The 21,278-nt window shown below is 43.2% G+C and overlaps 1 protein-coding gene across 2 annotated transcripts in view; it reads left to right on the top strand.

Annotated features, from left to right (window-relative positions):
* Positions 1 to 21,278, top strand: part of robo3 (roundabout, axon guidance receptor, homolog 3 (Drosophila)) — an 86,363-nt gene that overhangs the window by 47,746 nt on the left and 17,339 nt on the right. For both annotated transcript variants that reach the window (XM_071460962.1, XM_071460961.1), the window contains exons 7-11: positions 4,678 to 4,802; positions 9,120 to 9,291; positions 12,470 to 12,675; positions 19,371 to 19,452; positions 20,457 to 20,625. In XM_071460962.1, coding sequence (XP_071317063.1) covers positions 4,678 to 4,802; positions 9,120 to 9,291; positions 12,470 to 12,675; positions 19,371 to 19,452; positions 20,457 to 20,625 — 754 coding nt within the window. The remainder of the gene's footprint in view (positions 1 to 4,677; positions 4,803 to 9,119; positions 9,292 to 12,469; positions 12,676 to 19,370; positions 19,453 to 20,456; positions 20,626 to 21,278) is intronic.

Raw genomic sequence — 21,278 nt, forward strand, 5'->3', positions numbered from 1 at the left:
TCAACCCTCACCACCTCAAACCTAATCCTGAACTTCCCACCGAGTCTTAACTTTAAATGGACACTTTAAAAGGTCAGGACTGTCCAAATATCTTCACTTTGATGGATTTTTCTCATCTTCACGGGAGCATTTGCTCCTCATCACACAGAAACACACAAATATTTAAAGAGACGGAGCACTTCACACTCAGACACTACCCCCTTCAGTTTGACAGTTCTTATCGTAAAAGCAGTGGCAATTTAACTCGCAGTGCTCGTCTATTTTTGCCTCCCTCTTGGCATGTTAGCCTTGTTATGTGCTCTCCAGCTCAGGCAATATCCAGCATTTAAAGGAAAGTCTCGAGGCTCCTTTTGAATTCCTATCCCTAGTGTTTCATTCTTTATTTAGACATTCCCCAATTTACCTCCCTGACGCTGCCTCCTGCAGTTATCAGTTTATGTGCCATCGTTTTCACAGACCTGGTTATACATTTCATAAAACTGGAAAATGAAAGTGCCACGGTGCTTGATAAGCAGGCAGCTTCTATCTTTTTTTTTTGAAGGGCAATTTAAACAATAAAAGAAGTTGTATCCGAAAGCCAGTCACCCAGAAAACAAAATTATTATACAAGCGACATGCTGTGCAAGTGGTGTAATTTCATGCAGGCATTGTTTGCTGATTTTTGTCATGTATATTTCAGTTGTTCTGTTACAATTCATCTCCCTGTTTCCATCCCATGTGAAGATGTTAATGTTTCTCCCTGCCCTAAATCTAAAGCTCAGTGTCGCGCCGAGTGCACCCATTATTGCTAATTATTTATTACAGCCTCAGGCAATGTGCCGGCTTGCCTTCTCAAATCAAACATTGTTATTCTCCAGACAGAGCTCTGTAGCGCACCAAAATGGCATTTTAATAGCCTGACTCTTCCTAGCTGTCACTGTATTTGGGTCAAAGTTACGGCGCTGTGTCAGAGTGGGGGAACGCTCAGGTGTCGACAAGTTGGTTTTTTTTTTGTTTTTTTTTGTGTGGAATGGCCTGCTTAGCAGGATGCTCTGATACAGCATGTTTTCTTGTGTGTGTTCGTCACATGAGTGTGTGCACAGGCCTGGAGTTGCATTACATAAGAAGAGAGGATTACACTGCATTTCTTTAATATTTCAGGCCTTGCATCAGCCTTGACAGGAAGCCTGTCCCTGAGGTAGCTGGGGAGTAAAAGCAGGTGTTCGGCGCCTCATATTCCACTCTGTGCTTCACATCCAAACACTGGGTGCTTTTGTTTGGGCTTTGACCTTTAGGGTTAACGGAGCACTGCATATATGATCCCAGGAGGTGACCCTGCCCACCTCAGCCAAGGCCCCCTTAGCTGTGATTTATCCAGCTGCTGACACATGGATCCTCTCCTGCTGCATGGAGGTGTCGGGGAGGGGGGGGAAAGGGGGGAGCTGTGGTGGAAGCAGTCTTTAGGATATAGGAAAAGGCTGGGTAATTCCCAAGGCGGGGTATAAAATCCGTATGCAGGGCACGAAGTGAAGCTCACACATGCATCTGAGGTGAGCGATTACAAGAAGCAGGCAAGTCAGTGCTAGAGATTGGGAAGGCAGGGATCCTCTGTCCCTCGCCACACCAACATTTCATGTCAGAGAATATTTCAGGACTCTGCGCTCAATCACATAATGTGCTGGTCTGTTTTTCTGTTCCTCCAGCTTCTTCTCTGTTTATCTTGATTTCCAAAATGTAGAATAAACTGGCCTCCTCTGAGGAAACTACAGTCAGCAAGCATTTTTCAAAGTGTAATTACTGTGGGTTGAAACAAAGTTATGATGTATTTGAACCCTGCAACAGAACAACTAAAGGTAGTGTTTGTGGGTCACAGTTATGCTCCCGGTTGTGGCCGAGGTTTGTGGTATTTTTTTTTCTCCTTTCCTTTTTATTTATGACATGTCGTTTTTTCTATTACTATGTATCTTTCCATCGTTGAGTTTGCAAAATTGAATTCTTAAAAACTCTGCTAAAGAAAAGGCCAATTCTGGCAAGTCACGTTATGCACTATATTTAAGAAAGCACCAGAGCTTTTCTGTCTCAAGGGTTGGGGGTTACATATAACTTTTCTTTCTTCAGAGACTTTGGTTTCCTAAATCAGGATTTTTCCTGCATGAATTTAAACTTTGCATTAAAAAAAACGGTTTGTCTGCTTATTCTTTCTCCTCACTTTGACTTTCACTGACTGTTAAGTGTTTATCTATTTCTCTCTCTGTTGTGTAGGCTGCTTCTTCTCCTCGTTCTCTCAGTCTCTCCCAAAGCTAATTGAGACTGAGAATAAAAGAGAAGCAGGAGATCAGGTGGGAAGATGAGAAATCAATTAGGACTGGTGGAGGGCATCATTATGCATTCACACTCCCCTCTGGAGGAAGCCCCGTCACTTGCTACAAAATCAATAGAAATCAAAGATGTGTGTGTGTGTGTGTGTGTGTGTGTGTGTGTGTGTGTGTGTGTGTGTGTGTGTGGAGACACACACTCACACGCAGGGATAAGGAGTGGCATGTAACAGCAGAGAGAAAGTGAGACGGCCCCCTTTTTCCCCTCCTGCCCTCCATCAATGTTCAGAGGTGTTTCATTAGCCTGGTGCCTGGGATCAGAAAGGTAACCTACAAACCTGAATTTAGCCTCCTGATGGTTCTGGACTGAACTTTTTGATAGGTTGCTACACCCAGAGCTTCCCCAACAAGCATCAATAACAGGCTTTATCAATCTCAGCCAAAGAAACCAAGGTCACAGAGGATCTAGGATTTATTAGCCCCATCATTGCTGCTCTTCATCAAGTGGCTCCAGCTTCTGAGGAGCCACAGGAATTAAACCAGGAGCTAAAGCTGCTCTCTGTGTGTTCCTGTCTGCGTCTGAATAAACACGAACATTTGTAGAATTGGTCTGATGACAGATTAAAAATGACTGTGGTGGTAGAAACACAATTTTCACACACAGGGAAACAATAACATACAGTCATTGTGTTGTTCTTTGTATTTACGTGACTCATGAATGTAATTAATGGATGGAAAAGAGACATGAGGAGGTGGAAGAGGAGACTAATAACTTGTCTTTACAGGAGACGACCTGTTGAGTGAAATAAATGAAGCTTTGTTTGCTTATCGCTGTTTCCTCCCCCTCGTTCACTTGTGCTCTCAGCCAGTTCGCACTCTCTCTCTCTCTCTCTCTCTCTCTCTCTGTCTCTCTCTCTCTCTCTCTCTCTCTCTCTCTCTCTCTCTCTGTGTCTCTCTGTCTCCCACTTTTGTGTTGAACTAGTCAGTAAGCAGACAACATCAGTTTTAATTTACATGAAACTTTCAGCCCCATGTCCTAATGTTGAGGCTACTCATGCCCCAGTACTTCCTTGTTTTGTGAATGAAGTGAAACACAAGCTAAAGCAGCTCCTGGGTTTTGTGTTTGGCCAATCAGTGATGTTCAGCCCTGTAAACTCTGCCCCCATACTTCCTGAATCAGTGGAAAGTTCTACCACCTGGACCAATCCAGGAGGAACTAAATTAATTTGAACTGGGCAGTCAGAATTTCTGACCAACCTCACCAACCTAGACCTCAAAATCCAAGATGGCTGCTCTGCGCAGCCACAGAAGTGACAGCTGTTGTAATATACTGTTTATTAGCACTAAAAATGCAGACAAAGGTCCTGCTTCCTTCTAACACAAATTGAAAGCAAAAAAAAAAAAAAAAGGCAAAAAAAATGTCAAGGATACACTAACCGATTTTATTGTAAAAGAGAAGCTTTTTTTTTTCTCTATTGTCGTTGATTCATTGTTGTATCTGTTCTGAACCATGTTTGAAATAAGAACTGACATTTTTTTATAATCAGTGGTGATAATTTGTCGTCATTTTGAAACTTTTTCGACCTCTCTTTCCTCTCTGTGCCACCTCAAAGCATCACTTAATAACAGTCTTTTGGATATAAACCATTATTGGCCCCTTTCACTATAATGACATCAGTGTCTGTTTTTGCTTTTTATCCCCTTTTGCCTCAACACAGTGTGTCACCACTCACTATTTTGACATAAAATCCTCTTATGTTAAAAATGTTCTAATCAAGAGTAATTTCTTTGCAACCTCGAGTGAAAATTTGGACATAATGAGTATTCAAACATGGTTAACTGAGGGTTGAAAGCAAGTGCTATGGCAGCTGGTAAAAGAATAAGGTCTCAGCTCCCACGAGGCTGCTCTCTTGGCTCTGTCTCCCCTACTCTCAAAAAAACCCTCTGTATTCAGACTTTTTAAATCTTGAGCCGTCTGTGGCCTTTGCAGTGTTTTCACTGATGCAGCAGTCAGATGAATACTGAAGGTCTGCGAGTGAGAAAAAGCAGCAGAGATTGTTGTTTTGTGGGATAATGCACCTCTGAGTATAATTATGTCTGTGTGCAAGTGTGTGTGTGTGAGTGTGTTTGTGCATGGGAGATAAAGAGACAGCGACAACTTGAGTGAGAGAGTTACCAGTTATGAGCTGCTGTCATCACTGGTGGGCTGTCACGGCTTAATGCACTCAGTGTCACTGCTGGCACAGTCTCACTGTATTAAGCTCATTGAGTGCACACTGACCACACACGCACAACACACACACACAACACACACACACACAAAGAATGACACATAAAGACTTCATTTCTGTTGTGACCTTCCTCTCTTTTCTCTGTGTTGCAGTGCCCCCTCAGATTGTGGTTCGGCCGCGGGACCAGATCACAGCGCCGGGTCGCACTGTGACCTTCCTCTGTGGCACCAAAGGAAACCCTCCGCCGGCCGTCTTCTGGCAGAAAGAAGGCAGCCAGGTAAGACACTCTCTGTGACATGTACTGTCTTGGAGTCAGCTCTGCATGAAACACCTTCTGTTTCCTAAAGAATGACTCCACATCTGCCCTCTGAGGCACCGTCAGGGGCTCACAGTCACTTTGTATCTGACAGGAGGGGTGGTTGGCAGTGGTTGGAGGAGTGGTCGGCGGTTGAGTTGTCATAGTGAATCAGGGGGATTAGTAATTTTACAAATGGGCCACATCAGAGGTATATACTGTATATATCCAAATATATTGTGCAACTTGTATCATGGTTGTCATTCTCTCTCCACAGTGCAGCTTCCCTCCTCATCTATTCAGTCTGCAGGCTGTTCACCTCTTTAGCCAAAGTGCTGCACAGGTTCTGGCTGACAACAACTTTAGTTTTATGTTTCAACCTTAAAGCCTTAATCAGTGTGTCACCTACATCCAGCATTACACACAGCCCTTACCGCACTGACTGCTGTGCATATGACATTGTTTTTCCTTCCGTATTTTTCATACTTTTTCTTTCACCTCTGAAGTGACTTTAACTTCATTATAAATAGTCTTGTAAAAGTCATTGATCTTTGAAATCCTTACTGTAATGGAAATCCTTGGTTTTGGAGAGCCACGTGGAGCAAAAAATATCTGTTAGCGAACACTGCTGTGAGGTCACCGACTTCGACACACGTCTCCAGGAGCTGTCTAACAATACAAAAAATCGTTTTTTTTTTTCAAAGCTTTCCTCCTATTAACATTGCTTTTGGATTTAGAGAAACAAACTTTTCACCAAAATATATGAAAACAAAAATAGTTTAGCCTGGAGGTCTGCTGAGATTCATCTCATCTCTTTTACAAGACAAACCTGGCATTGAAGAAAAAAACACTTACAACACTTTACAGCCTTCATGAACTCTGTACAATAACACAGGACCTGGGAGGCACAAAGGAGAGATGCTGACTGTATAAAGCGCTTACATTCTTCATGAAACTACTTTTTGAATGAAATTATTCCATGCAACAAAAATGCAATTCAGAACTTGGTCAGATCTTAAAAGTTGAAGGTTATCCATTCAGCCAGCGTTGTGTTTCCTATTCGCTGTAGTTTGGAGTAAACAAGTGTAGCCCGGATCTGCTCACACTGAAAGAACTGAAGGCACTGTTCAGGTGCACAGTCACACTGCATGAAAACCACGAACTCCTCTGGCTCGAGAAAAAAACTGCTGTTTGTTTCCTGTGTGAAACCGACACTCAGCGAAATTTGCAAAATTTGTGAAATATGTCCATGACTCTTCCACTGCCTTCACCATGTTTATTACACAAACTACAATCTTAACCAAACTGTCACCGTTTCACAACCCTAACCAAATGTTTATTATTGTTACCATGACAACAAAGGTCAGGTACACCTGCTGCTAATATTAAAGGTCCCATACAGTCTAAAGGTAGATGTCCATGTGTTTGTGATTATAAAGCAGGTCTAGGTTCTATATTAATACTGTGAAAGTATCAGAGCCTCAGTCCACAGAGAAATGTACACAGCCTGTATTCAGAAACTGAGCCTTAAAACCAGCCATCAGGACAACGCTCTCACCCATTCCCCAAGCCCCGCCCACCTGGACCCACCATCCAAACTTGCAGGATTTGGTTTCTCTGAGTGTTTACCTGAAATCTGCTATATTTTTATTGGATCAATCAGAAAACAGTCAGCCAATCAGAAGAGAGGCTCTGAGCCTCTTGTCTGATTTCTGAAGCCTGACAGAGGAGATGTAAAACCACACTGAGATGGTTTTTGGTTCTTAAAACCACAAATATATCTTCTTACATATATCAACACTTCAGATAAAACACTGCAACTATTTTAGCCAGTTTCATCCATTGTTGAAACATGTAAATAAACACTGATAAATTCCCTTGTTGATCAAAGTAAGGAAAAAAGGAGCTCTACAGGCTAATTGTTATAATGTTAATGTGCTAGTTTAAGCTAGTTACATGTGCTCTAAAGAGAGCCTGCACCTCTTCTTACTGTGGAGTTCTTCACTGTCATCCATTGCTTTTATCACTATGTGCTGTAGTTTCATGCCAGGGTGACTCACTCACACACACACACACACACACACACACACACACACACACACACACACACACACACACTTGTGAAGGCACGCAGGCCTGTACAGACTCACGCTTTGGTGAATAATACCCTGTGTGGATGATGGGAAAATGAGGTGTGTATGTGTGTGTGTGTGTGTGTGTGTGTGTGTGTGAAAGGCGAGTATATGATAAGCATTGCAGCCTGTTGGAATGCATTGAAAGGCATGATGAGAGTGCGTGGGTGCCTGAAGCATGGCTCCCAGGTACAGATTAGAGGGGGGAGAGGGAGATTGGAGGAGGCCTGGAGAATGTGTGTGTGGAGGAGAGAGATAAAAAGAAGCATAGAGGAAGAGGAGGAGAGGAAGTATGTGGGTAGCATGTTGGGAAGAGTGGCTGCCTTTCAGTGAGACACCCAGGAAACATACAGTTATTTCATACTGATAAATGAAAAAGGAGAGAAGATCAGGGCTGGAAGATAAGGTGAAAGCCAGCAGAAGATTTTTACAAGGCTGGCTGTGAATCGCTGTGTGTGTGTGTGTGTGTGTGTGTGTGTGTGTGTGTGTACTTGTACTTACTACATAGTAAGGACCAAAAAGTATTTTACTAACAGAGTGAGGACATTTTGGGAAAGTGAGGACATTTTGGCCGGTCCTCACTTTTTGAGACACCTTCAAATCACATGTTGAGGGTTAAGACTTGGTTTTAGAGTTATGGTTAGAATTAGGTTTAGGTTAAGGTTAGGGTCAGGGTCAGGGTTAGGCACTCAGTTGTGATGGTTAAGGTTAGGGTAAGGGGCTAGGGAATGCATTATGTCAATGAGTGTTCTCACAAAGATAGAAGTACAAGTGTGTGTGTGTGTATGTGTGTGTGTGTGTGTGTGTGTGTGTGTGTGTGTGTGTAAAAGGTTATAAACTGCTGCTACTGCTGCTAACAGGTTGGTGTCAGCAGGTGGCTATGGTTAGAGAAGGTTGTCAGAAGGTTTTGGGTTTAACAGTAACATCACTGTACACTGTTGAAGTGCTTTTGAGTAAGGCCCTAAAACTTCATCTTCTTACCCGCTGTATAAAACTAACAGCTGAGGGTCTGTGTGATGTAGGTGTAATGAAAGAGATTAGTTACAGGCGCAGAGCACCAGTTGTTATTTTTTAATACTGAGAGCACACAGAGGACCAGCAGTGAAAATTAGTTTCTGGCTACAGTCATTTGTTGAAGTGTTTTTTGCAGGAAACCAGCCACTGTCTTTAAACTGGAAACCACTGTCTGCTGCTGCTCCGCCCTCGATATCTCGTCTCTGTCACGTGTACCTGATCTTTTTTTTTTTTTTTCTATTACTGTATTTTGTGTGTTTATTGTTGTGGGTTTGTCTATTTGCGCAAAGAGAAAATGTTTCTATTCTTTTACAAGTACTAAGATGACCTGAGCTCCATCATTTACTACATCTTCCACATGGTCAATCATCGCTCCTCCTCTTTTTTTATCCTCCATGTCCTCTGCATCTTTATTTTGAAGTATCTGTTCAGTCTAAATGAAATTGTCAGCACAAGTTCCCAAAAGCTCTTGTCCTTGAACATTTGAGAGCCACATTTATACATTAATATTGTGTATGGCTGCACAATTCATACTCTTTATACAGCTGCAAGTGGAGCAGCTTTTGTCAGGCAATGAGAAAACTTTCACTTGAGGTTTTCAAGACTCTTTCTTCCAGTATTGCAACATCTGTGAGTAAAGCTAGTTACGAAATAATCAGTCCTCCAACCTGAACAACCAACAACCCTCTGATACCACACATAGCAGTGTCTCCTGAAATAGCACCCATACAGTGTCAGGCGTACTGGATCTTGGTTGTCATGGTCACAATAATAAACACACGGACTGTGCTGAGAGCAGCGTACCTACCTTTGTCGCCATGGTTACTATAATTACAGTAATGGCTTGGTTAGGTTTAGGAAAATATGGTGATTTGATGGTTTAAAATAAATACTTCCTCAACATTTGACGATCTTTGTTGCCGTGGTTACAAAAATAACAACAAGCAGTGGATAATACAAACAACATAAACTGCTGCTTTCACATGGGAATCGAACACCGTTCTCCTGTGTCAAATTCCTGTGTTTTGTTGACCCATCCAACAATACAGGAAGATGGTCTCTTATGAAATAACGTCCACAAGTCACGTGCACATCAAAATGCATAATATGAGGAAGTGAAAAGATTCATCTTCGTGATGTCTTTCTTCTCCAGATCTTGCTGTTCCCCATCCAGGAGCCGTCACAGTCGGGTCGTTTCTCTGTGTCGCTGAGCGGCGAGCTGACCATCGCCGACGTCCAAGTCAAAGACTCTGGCTACTACATCTGCCAGGCCATCAGCGTGGCTGGCAGCATCCTGACTAAAGCCCTGCTGGAGGTGGAAAGTGGTGAGTGTCAACACACACACACACAGGCAGGCGGTGGGTCCGTAACCTGATTACACAGAATGAAGAGTGACTGAAAGAGCTTGAATCTACTTGACATCTTTTCTCAAGATCTAAATTCAGTTTGGTTCAAATAAGATCATGAATTTTCCTCTTTTCTTGTCTCATTGTTGACCTGCACTGTTACATAATATATTTAGATTATATGATTGTATATTTTTATATATTATATTTACATTACATCTGCCTCTTCACTCTTCTACCCTCTACAAAAGTAAAGGACACATTTTTGGCATTTCTGTGAAAACAAACTGAAACTTTAATCAGTAGAAATATGAAATGATTGTTGATCATTAGCATTTGTTGGATTGCAGCTAGTTTTACCCACGAGTTTAATAATGTTTGATAATGTGAAACTTTCCCCTGCAAACTGATGAGACAAAAAGTCATGACATTTACACCATGTGTGTGTTTTAAGTAAAAATATTTCCTATCTTAATGCAACACCTTGATTTCCTCGCCAGTCTTTCAACCGAACATCCTCAGCCTCATATTTGATTAATTATTTCTCACAATCTGCTGATGTAACCCCCCCACCTGTGCACCCATATAAATTCAAAACCCCTGCAAACCTGTCTCAAATTAAAATATCCTTCCCTCAAATGAGCAAACAGCAGGAGTCCTTATCTGATGTAATCAAAGGGGACAACTGGTGATAGTTCTATGCAAATAGCCCTGCCACAACATATGCTCCCCCTCCCTGCAGCCCCCCCACCCCCCCCACACTCAGGGAGTAAACAGGGATTTTGTTCAGCTCTGTCTACGCTTAACCCCTGTGTTGACTTTTCACATTTCCAGTTAGCCTGAGTTATCTGATGATATCACAGCTCTCTACAGCAGTGAGGGCGAGCTCCATGTCTGCAGGAGAATGCTGCACTGCAGGGGGAGTGAAAATGTTGGCGTTTTGTTCAGTCATTGTGCGTCGAGGGCTTTGGGAGCAGCGAGAGGAGAAAAGCAGTGACTTTATGTCCTGAACAGTCTTCAGCTCTTTCCACAACCGTTTATGAATGTGCAGGAATTTATTTGACTTGTACAAACTGAGCATAACTCTGTGCGCTGTACACTCACACCGTGGTGTTTATGTTTAAGGTTGAGCTTACAGACGTCCAGACGTGGAGCGCGGCCATATAAGTTCATGAGTTTCTCTGTGATGTCTCTGTGGCTGCAGCAAGAAGTCAGGACGGCTGTGTCCACACGAGGGTCCAGTGACAGCACGCTAGCTCTTTAGAACATTTATTTATTAAATATGCCCAAATTTGCAAGTTTCACTTCTAACAGGGATGTGCACACGTGTGTGTGTGTGTGTAAATAGTGTTAATTGTGTCTAATTATTGCTCTGATGTGAAGCCCAGTGATGGTGCAGCTGATGGAATCAAAGCAGACTCAGCTCATCTATTTTTACATTTCACAAGTTGATGAAAGATTTCATGAAACTACCACGCAGTGTTCAACCAAAGTCGCCCAATGTTTCAGCAACGATCTGTCAGCGTGTACTGGTCAGATAAAATGTGTGTGCTGTTGTATTCTGGCCCACACACTCACTGCAGCCCCATTTCACATGTAACAGAGACCACCTGTAGAGATCTTTAAATTTGAATAGTTCATAATCAAGTGATCAGGTATTGAACTGACTGCTCACTGTTGACTACACATGGTCTCTGGTCATTATTCTATAACATCGTGGGGTTTTATATCCTGCCAAACAATACTGTGCAAAAGTTTTAGGCACTAAAGTAAATTGAATGAGCTTTAAAACAGAATGCCTGAAAAGTTTTACATCAGTTTACTTTATCCAAAGAAAAAATCCGATCAATATTCACATATTTTTTGCCTTTAAAGCAGCCCCAGTTCTCCTCATGCAGCTGCACACTGTTCTTCAGGTGCTCAGCAGATAGGTTGGAGAACCTGCCTGTCTCTTCAGTCTGAACCTGTGATGTTGAGATCTGGGCTCCGTGGGGACCAGACCATCTAGTGCAGGACTCTTTGTTCCTCTTGTCCCTGCAGATAGTTCTGCATGACTCTGGCTGTGTGTCTGGACTTGTCCTGCTGCAGGATGAATCTGGGACCAATCAGATGTCTCTAAATGTCTCTAGTACCTGAAACTTTTGCATGGAAACCCATGAATAATCAAATATCCAGCAGGACCATATTCCATATTATTCATGGCTGCCCAGATGTATAGTGTTTATTAAAAAGACATTTTCAAGTCCAATAAATATTCACTGAGATTCTACTTGAAGTGGTCCATCAGTCTGACAGGAGGTAACTGCATCAATATGTTGCTGCCTGAAAATCTGTGTCATCAATTTGCATGTTGAACTGGGGCAGGACCAGAGAGAGGCCGACCTGAGGGCCTCTGGGAGTGGATGTTCTCTTCCAGTGACATTTTACATCTAACATGGCAGGACAGGCTGTGGCTTTACATGCAGACATATCCACACGTTGCAGCCCAGAGACTGAACAGCGGACTTCACTGGGTCTCTCTCTCTCTCTCTCTCTCTCTCTCTCTCGCTCTCTCTCTCTCGCTCTCTCTCTCTCTCGCTCTCTCTCTCTCTCTCTCTCTCTCTCTCTCTCTCTCTCTCTCTCTAAGTCTGTCTTCCAGGACAGTGGTGAGAAAATACAACAGCGTGTTAACAGAAGCAGGATGTGATGGGATATTTCCATTTATTTTGTTATTGTAAGGATAAATGGTTTCTGTTCTGCTGAGCCGTTTGAAGCCCTGTAGCTTTCTTTTGTTGTAATGGATAATGAGATTGGAAAATACTGGACAGGATGTTGTGGATTTTGTGTAAGCCACAGTGTCAGAGCAGCACTCTGAATTAACAGTTCTGTTGTTAAAGATGGGTTTTTATTTATTTATTTTGTAGAGACTCCTAAACCCTGTTAAATACCACCATCAGGCTGATGAATTATCATCACAGAGATGTTTTTGGTGCTTCTGAGTTTTGAAAATAGAGCAGCCCCTCCCATCACACTGTGTGATAAAGGCTCTTCATTCTGCAGCTCCACAGTGAAGTTTGTCAAGCATGTGTTTATGTCAGCAACTTATCAGACTCCTCTGGTGACACCAGCTTTTATCTGGAACTTCAGCGTGATCTGATTTTGTCCTCCGTCCCTGCAGCGCCTTCGGACCGTGTTCCTCCCATCATCCGCCAGGGACCAGCCAATCACACCTTAGCTCCAGGCGCCACTGCTCAGCTGCACTGTCACATCATGGGCAACCCCATCCCCAGCATCCAGTGGGAGAAAGACGGCCAGAGGATCCTGGGAAATGACGGTCGAATCAGCTTGATGGAAAACGGCACCTTCCAAATCACCAACCTCCAGGTATTTAAACGAAAGATGGTTTGCTCGTTGATGAACTCCCAGAGTAATGAAACAGGAAGTTATAAAAAACTTTTCACAGCTGTCTTATTTTGCCTTTTAAATGCACTGCTTTTCTGCGACAACCTTCAACTTAGTCTAATTTATTGTGTATTTATTACTGCTTTTAATTCCATCACACCTTCACCTTGTAGTGAACTCATTAAAATGTATTCATGATACGCATGCATCACTATTTGCACATCAAACAGGACGCAGTTCACACAAGACAAACACATCCCACATGATAAAACAGCACAGTTTGGACTGACGGGTCAGTGTGAAGCACTTAAACAGAGGACATTTTTACGGCCAGCTCGAATGATGAGATTTTATGAGAAGAGCAGAGGAGGGGGAATGTGGCAAAATGGCATCGGTAAGGCGTGATCGCCATGATAACGAGCGCGCGGCGCCATTAGCAGTCGTTAGAGCCATCTCACTCAATGCTAATGAAATCCATTCTGCCCAGAATTCCCTCCTGGGTAAGAAGCAGCACCTGAGGTCACCGCAGCCTCAGCGCGACTCAAGGAGCCTCACACATTAATTGATTGTGGGTTCTCAATGATTAACGATCGCTGAGACTTGTAATTAAATCCTCTACACATCAGTGCGAGGGAGGACAGGAAGAATGAGAGAAAGAGAGAGAGAGAAAGAGAGAGATGGAGGAGCAGAATGCTGAGTGAAAGGAGAGTCAGAAGCCTGAAGTACATCTTATGCTGCATTCATGTCCTGTGGGAATAAAAGGGAATGACTTGACAGCTGAGAGCACTAACTTGGAAGTCCTCACGCTCTGGAACCCATGTGAAGAAGTCAAACTCCGTGTTGGAGGCTCTGTGTAGACTCTGGTTCAGTCTGATCAGATTCACTCAGACATGAACAGACGTGGCCTCATGACGGAGGTGAAGATCTTTATGGGCTTGGATTTTACAGAAGAGATCGCAAACTCACATGTAGAAAATGTTTGATGTATTTGAAATATGACTCCATGTCCAGTCAAAGCCCTGTATCTTATAGCTGGCGCAAAGCGTTGCAAATTGCAATGTCTTTTCTAGTTTCAGACTGACACAGTTGTCATTTTCCTGTCACTGTCACACAACATGGGTGTGTTGGTCTTAAAACGAGGTGTGGTCAGATGCATTGTCAGCACATTGCTATCTTGAGACACTGGAAAGCAACTGCGCGGGTGACCAACAAAAACCCTACATAAGCAGATGCACAACAGCGTGTGCCACAGTGTTTCCCATTCATCTACTACATTTGTCTATCACAGTTTCATAATGAACCGCAAAATAATTCACGTCTCATAATATGACAGATAAGTCAGTCACTGCTGTTACTTTGTTGTAGAGCTGCGCACAGAGCTGCTGCGTGCCTGTGTCAGGACTGGACTCACTGGTCAGTCACAATATGTGATCAACTGACCACAAATAGGATCTGTGTTATAATAATAATGATTTTAATAGCAGTCCTCCAAGGTGCAAATGCACCTGGCTTTTAAAGGGAAAGGGAGATCTGCTCTCTGATTGGTTTATTATGAACTGTTGTTTTTACCTCTTTTGGGTGGGTCCAAGTCTTCAATCGAGGAGGGGGGGGGGCTGATCCCCCCAGCGTCCCCTGTAATTCAGCCCCTGGTTTTGGCCATTCTTTCTCTCAGTGATCAGAATAGCGGATGTCTTTTAGGTGATTTCACAGCAATCTGAAATCTCAGCAATTAATAATTTGGTGCCACAGCTAGATAGACAGAGACAGACTGACACACTGACCATCACTATTGCATCAGCCACTCGTAGTGTGGATGAGCTATGACTGACAGGACGCTTGTGCCGCTCGGCCTCTGATGATAGTGAGCTGAAAGATAACTCAGGTCCTGGGTCTCACCAGTTTGAACCTCTGTGAGTCCAACAAACTGGGTCTTGGCTGAGGAGGGGTCACAGAAGCTCAACTGATTTTTCAAGTCCCAGGGAGACACAAACAAGCTGCTTCTGACCAGCGCACAATATATGTATTACATTTATATACTAGAAAGAATCTATGTGATTATGTGTACAGCATTTAATGTGGAGTTCCTCTTTAAACTAGGAGACTTGATATATAACGAGCTATAATATCACCTCCAGTATCAAGTAACAGTGGATATTCCTGAAACAGTAGATAGTAATTTCTCAGATACTGATCTAACAACATCAGTCAGTCTGGTTATTTAAGACTTTTATATAAATTCTCATAAGTAAAGAGATTTTTTATAAAACCTCCAAACATCCCTTAATGTGGACTCTGCTAGAATCAGACAGAGAGGAAAAAAAAAATGAAATCATGGTTCATAAATCACATTTAACCCTGAAATAATCAGTATAAATCAGTTGATCTCATCTGGGCCCCTGGAGGGGGACAGATGGTCTGTTTGTTCCTCATAGCCTGGCAATGAGGAGATGCCATTACCCTGGGATCTCTGCCAGACACACTACCTCTGTCCCTCACTGAATGCCAAGACGTCCTGGACAGACGGGAAGCATGTGTGTGTATGTGTGTGTTGGTGGTGGTGGTGGTTAAAGAGAGGCTTGTGCTGCCATTCTGCTAAACGGTTGATGTGGGCGTTGTAAGTGTCAGGGCAGTGGGGTGGGGGGGGGCGCACGGGCGCACGTGGTTGTGGCAACATAAAAAAGGAAGGGACAGGAACAGTTGGGAAACAGAGGGACCAAAACAAAGCCTGAGGAGAGAGAGGAGGACGACATGGGCACAAAAGAAAACAGATTACTGGAGTAATCAGGTTAAGGCAGGAAATCGAGTTCATGTGTTGACTTTAAATCCCAGTGTACGCATGTTCTCGTCTGTAATCACATTTCCCTTCTGCACCCGCTCAAAAAAGCATCTGACATCATTATCAACCTTCTTTGTGCTATTGTGCAGAATGTTAATACCCATGCATATGATTAAACCAACCGGGGGGGCGGGGGGGGGGGGGGGGGGGGGGGGGTCACAGGAGAGCCCTTGTCACTTGAGCGTCTCGCGCAGTGTGGGACCTTTGAGCGCTGAGTTTTACACATCTGTACACAGATGTTCACAAAAGCACTTTGTGTAACCTCATCACTGATATCGTAACATTTTCTCACAGATTTTATTCACACAATCTCAACACATGCAGATTCATTTTGTTTGGAATCTTTTTGACCCTAATTTGAGCCCATAGCTAAACAGCAGGTGGTGGAGAAAGAAAAAGAAAACTCACTCTGTTTGATTGGCAGATGATTTCTGGGATATGCGGTGCAGATATGTCCCAAAAGTCAAAGATGTAATGAAGCTACTATGAATAAATAAATACTCACACATTCCCTCTTTAAGTTTGGAGCTCCTCTCTCCTCCCTCCCTCCTGCCTCTCCTCTCTTCCTCTCACCTCATCCATTTTTCAGCAATCTGTTTCGCACAGTGCCCAGAGCTGCTGGCCTTGATTAATAGTCAGGTGTCCCGGCTGTGTACCCCACCCGTCCTCCCTCCATGCTGAATCCCCATCCGCTGATCAAAAGCCACCATCTGGGGACCCCTCAGACAGGCACATCATCAGCCGGCCCACAGGTCAACTGAAGGTCAGGGCCTATAGAAAGAGGAGGAGCAGTGAGGGATGTTGTATAGGCCGGAGAGTCACCTGTCCCGTGTCCTGCAGGACACTCTGACAAGCCACTTAGGCTTGAGTAATTCCTCTGTCAGCGTTACTGATGAGCCGGCCCACAGATGCAAGGGAGGAGAATGGTCAAGTGCGTCAACAGCGCTCAGCGAGGCATTAGTCATGATAGGCTCTGCCGTGCATATCCTCTGCATAATGTATAAGGTTTTTAATGGGAGTAATACGGGCTGTGTTCACAGAATAAGGGAATAAGAGATAGCTAATTGTGTTTGTGGTGGATTGGTTCTTGCATGTAAATTGATGAACTACACAGAAACAAAAGACTGAATCATTCTGAAAAACTAATTAAAATTCACAAAAACACTCCCACACACACACACAAATCTGTACAACCACATACACAGTGTGCAACAGGAGAACTGTTTACAGAGCCAGCAGCCTGCACAGGTGCAGTGAACATCACTATACAAACAGTTGGTCCCATTGCCCTCACCATGCACTGTACACCGAGCTGACTCTCATAATAATGGGTCTAGTTTTAAAGCTACCGTGTAGAGTTTATATTATAAACAAAAGTGGTTCTGTTCAAAGTCATTTCTCACAATAACAGATTTTATGTCCTTAAGACCTTATATCCCAAAACATTTGCAAAGCCTTTATTTGTGAGTTTTTGAGGATCACACTGTTCATATCTCCTGCTCTTTTTTTCATCTTTGCTGGTAGTTTTGTTGGGGCACAGTAACTTCTGTGATGCACTGAAGCAACAACCAGTTGTTGATGTGCACTGTTGCCCTTTGGGAGGAATTCTCATGGCACGCATTCATGCTCATGTATGTGCTGGTAGAATACCTGATGCAACCCATCCATTATAAAGCTGCTCTATAAATCCACTTCTGGTCAAAATGTCTGCATGGTGAATTTAAGGCACTAAAGGAGCTATTTGTACGTTTTGCCATTGCGACACAGCTATCATTAGCATTAACTCACCAGTCTGGAAGAAATGTTGTGAGTTCAGCATCAACTTCTTTACCCACTGAGAGCTGTCTCAACAAATAATGAAAACTCTTGTCTCTATTACGTCTTTTTCCTACTGAAGTTAGGACGCTAACCAGCTAGCCTCAGCCCATCTCGTCACTTTTCAACATCAACTCACTGTAGCCTGTTGCCCTGAAGACATAGCACTGCTCAGAGGACATATTTTAACCTCTTGTCTTGTAATTGCAACGATAGCTGAAGCTCTTGTCAAGCAATAATCATCACCTCCCACTCCCGGCAACTTACTTTTTCATAGAACCTTTTGATACCTTTTGAATATAGGTAGGTATATATAAGGTATACATAAATGAGCGTGTGCTTGCCACAAAGTCTCGGCTCCACGCTTGTCCCACCTCTTTGTGCATTTTTGGATTAGCCAGGAGTTAGGTGGAGTCAGGCACCGGCAAGATGACAACAGCAGGGCGGTCCACTGCAAACCTGCTCTTCAGAAACCTATGAGTGACATCACAGAGGCTACGTCCATCTTTATTTACAGCCTATGGTACAAACTCCGAAATGTAGAGGCATTGGTGCTTGGGCAACATCCCAGCAGTGGGCCCATCGATCGTTACAGATTGATCAGCTGTTTTGTTTCTACATCTTAAATTGAGGATAAAGCGATGAAAAATGAAAGAAACAAAAAAGAGAGAGAGAAATAAAGAAAGAATGATAAGGAGCGATGAAGCTGAACAAACAGAAACATGCTCAGAGGTGCTGCTCCTGCGAGTCGTTACCACCTCAGTGTCACATTGAGAGATTCCCCTAGTGTAGAGACCCCCAACATCTCCCTCTGTTGTAAACAATTTCACAGCCCGTCTAGCTTTTGGCTTGCCTCCCCAAAAATTTAATTGCCAGCATTCACATGTACGTGCAACACACACACTCACACACACATTTATCACACACCTCTTAATTACATCTGCTCATAGCCTGTCCAGAATGCTAAGTAGCTGTTGAGCATAAAGACCGGTGCCTCAGAAATTTCTGGACCTCTAGCTGGTGATTAAAATTCTGTCTTTTGATCCTTCCTTTAACTCTCCTCCTCCACTGTGTAGGAATCAGACGAGGAACATAAAAGCCACCAGCTTGACTTAAGCTCTGACTTCAAATAAGTCCACTGAGAATTTATCATTTATGAAAAAAAGTGAGGTACCTACAAGTGACAAAAGGCCCAAAGTAGAAGCAGTTCATTAAAGCAGATGTGGAAAAAATGTATGAGAGATAACAATAACTGATTTCTAAGTGAAGCAGTTTTGAATATTATTATTATTTAGGTAAATACGCCCAATTATAATAATGTTTTGGCTGAAAGTTGCATTTACTGAAAAGTTGGGAGTAAAATTAAATATTATTTCCAAGTTACTGATGTATAAGAAGATTACACATCAAAATCATTGCATGCACTTCACGTCCAAACCATGCAAATGTAATCCACCTGCATTAGCATGAGGCCCCGTGTGCCTTTAAAGTTCACCTGTCTAAGGACCAAATATTTCACCTTTGTGTTATTATATCTGTCTATGCATCAGTAATTCTGCCCCTGTTGTCAGCGGTACGTGCTTAGCTTCCTTCTTAGGAACTTATAAGATGTCATCTGTGATTTTCATGCCTGCTCAGGTGAACACTTTCCTCCATGAACCCACTGTGATGCTCCAAGAAGCCAGAGAGATAGAGGGTGGTGGCTCTCGACAGCATTTTGGATGCGAACGTTTTTTAAACGCACCGGCTCCAGTGGGAGCCACAGCCTGCTACAAACTGATAGAGAAAAAGCAAATCTGGCTTTGATATGAAAACTGGTCGGCCGTGTGTGAGCTGCAGCCGTCTGTTCTGCCAGCTTTTCATCCACACCTCCTTCCCTCTGCTCAGTATTCTGAGTACAAACATTCTGCTTTGAGAGATATGACATTTAGTCTCAATCACTGCTAATGGGTGCATTAACATAGTATCACACTCTCTCTCACGAGCACACACACTAAACTAATGATACACATCTCACTGTTGCCAGGAAACGGACTCTGGGGTTTACACGTGCCTGGCATCCAGCTCCAGTGGAGAGACGAGCTGGAGTGGAGTGCTCACAGTCAAAGGTAAATTGTCTCTGCGTGATTTAAACATGCAAATGACAGCTCTACGAAGTGGCAACGTATAACAACACAGACATATGTAATTAACAGAAACCTTCCGTGCAGCTGAAAAGCTGGAATGTATGAAGACAGAAAGTAATCCTTATTATGGCTCCTGTTTTTACCTCCTGTTTCTGTTGGGTTATTAATTTGAGAAACTTTGCAAAAGTGCAACACTTTATTTAACTGCTTTAATGAACAGCATTGAACTTATCAGTAACGCAGTGAAATGTGACTGCAGATAAGCTGGTTTATGCGCACAGAAGTAATTCTTAATGTTTGATTTTTACTTTAAAAAGTCCAAGTTACAAGGTAGTTTTGATTGGGACCATTTAATTGACAGTGAGTTTAAATAATGCAGTTAACCCTTGATGGTCCTGAGGCTTTTACAGAGGAGACTGCAAATAATAATGTCGATTAAGTGTGTGGGTGTGAAGCCTAATGTTGTTGAAATAGACTTTTCAGTGAATAAATAAAGGTTAAAACATGCTAATGCCCTCACATCAGGGATGTAGCTGTGAGATATGGTGCAGCAGCTCAGCTGAATCACAGCGAGGCTGTGCCCTCCTTATTTCCTGCACAGGCATTAGCACATAAAATATTTCAAGCTGTAGACATTTCATTAGTGGCATTAAATGAAGGAATAACGACTTAACAAGCTGCTCTGATGACACCTAAGTTTGTTATTTGACTATTAGGGCCGTAATGGTTAGTTAAGATCTAATAGTTGTCGTGAAAAGCGTCGTAAAGTCTGAATTGTGAAGTCTGTTAGAAGTGAGGAGCTCGGCCTGCAGGGAGGGTGATGCAAATGTTCAGTCAACATTAGCGGGACGACACAGAGGACATTATGAAGCGGTAATGCTAAAGGCAAAAGCTGCATTGTAATCAAATGTGCTCCCTCCTCCTCTCTCTTCATTCTCTCCCCTCCCTGCCTCCCTCTCTGTTTGCTCCTCCACTCCTCCATCCAGAGAGTGCAGACTCGTCGGTGGCTCAGGCCACAGAGCCCTTCCAGTTGCCAGGTCCTCCGCACAAACCCATAGTCACAGATGTGTCCAAGAACAGCGTCTCTCTGACCTGGCAACCCAACGCCCACGAGGGAGGAGCTGCTGTGACCTCATACATCATCGAGGCCTTCAGGTGAGTTTCACTACATTGCAAGCAATTTTTTAATCAGGTACACTCACTGCTCTCTACCTGCTTGCTTTTTCTTGAAATTTTGCCGCATATTCCTCTTCTCCATTGAGCCGTCAAGGCTGGATTGATACAATATCTTTATTTATCAATTTTTATTATTTCACTGCAATAGTGTTATTGTTGTTGTCAGAAGAGAAAACCACTTGAAATGAGATTGGTTCACAATTTGCAGCCCTGTAAAGCCAGCCAAGCTCCCACATTTACTTACAATGATTCAACCTTGAGAAAGAAAAAAAGAAAAGAAATATAAAAGAAAGAAAAACTACAGTTTGGTCAGGAATGGATGACACAACTATCCAGACTCCTTGGTGCTCACACACATGCAGAGATGACGCTCATGAACCTGAACGCACCTCAGCAGAAACCCTCAGGCTCTGTCACTTGAGAGGAAGCTCACCTTGGATTAATTAGGGGGGAGGTCGATTTAGCAGAGCAGGATGGGAGGTTTCTGCGGATGGGAGTAGGCCTCCAGATGAAGATCGGCAGCGTTACGGGGAAATGTGTCCTTCCAATTTGATAAAGAGGGGAACACCGGCAGAGCCTAATCAGATCCAGACGTACACCGCGGCCCAGGCCGGTGGCTGAGCGTTTCCCAG

This window comes from Trachinotus anak, unplaced genomic scaffold (assembly GCF_046630095.1).
Source record: "Trachinotus anak isolate AG129_WGS33_773 ecotype Australia unplaced genomic scaffold, CSIRO_AGI_Tana_v1 ptg000024l, whole genome shotgun sequence".
Classification (NCBI taxonomy): Eukaryota; Metazoa; Chordata; class Actinopteri; order Carangiformes; family Carangidae; genus Trachinotus; species Trachinotus anak.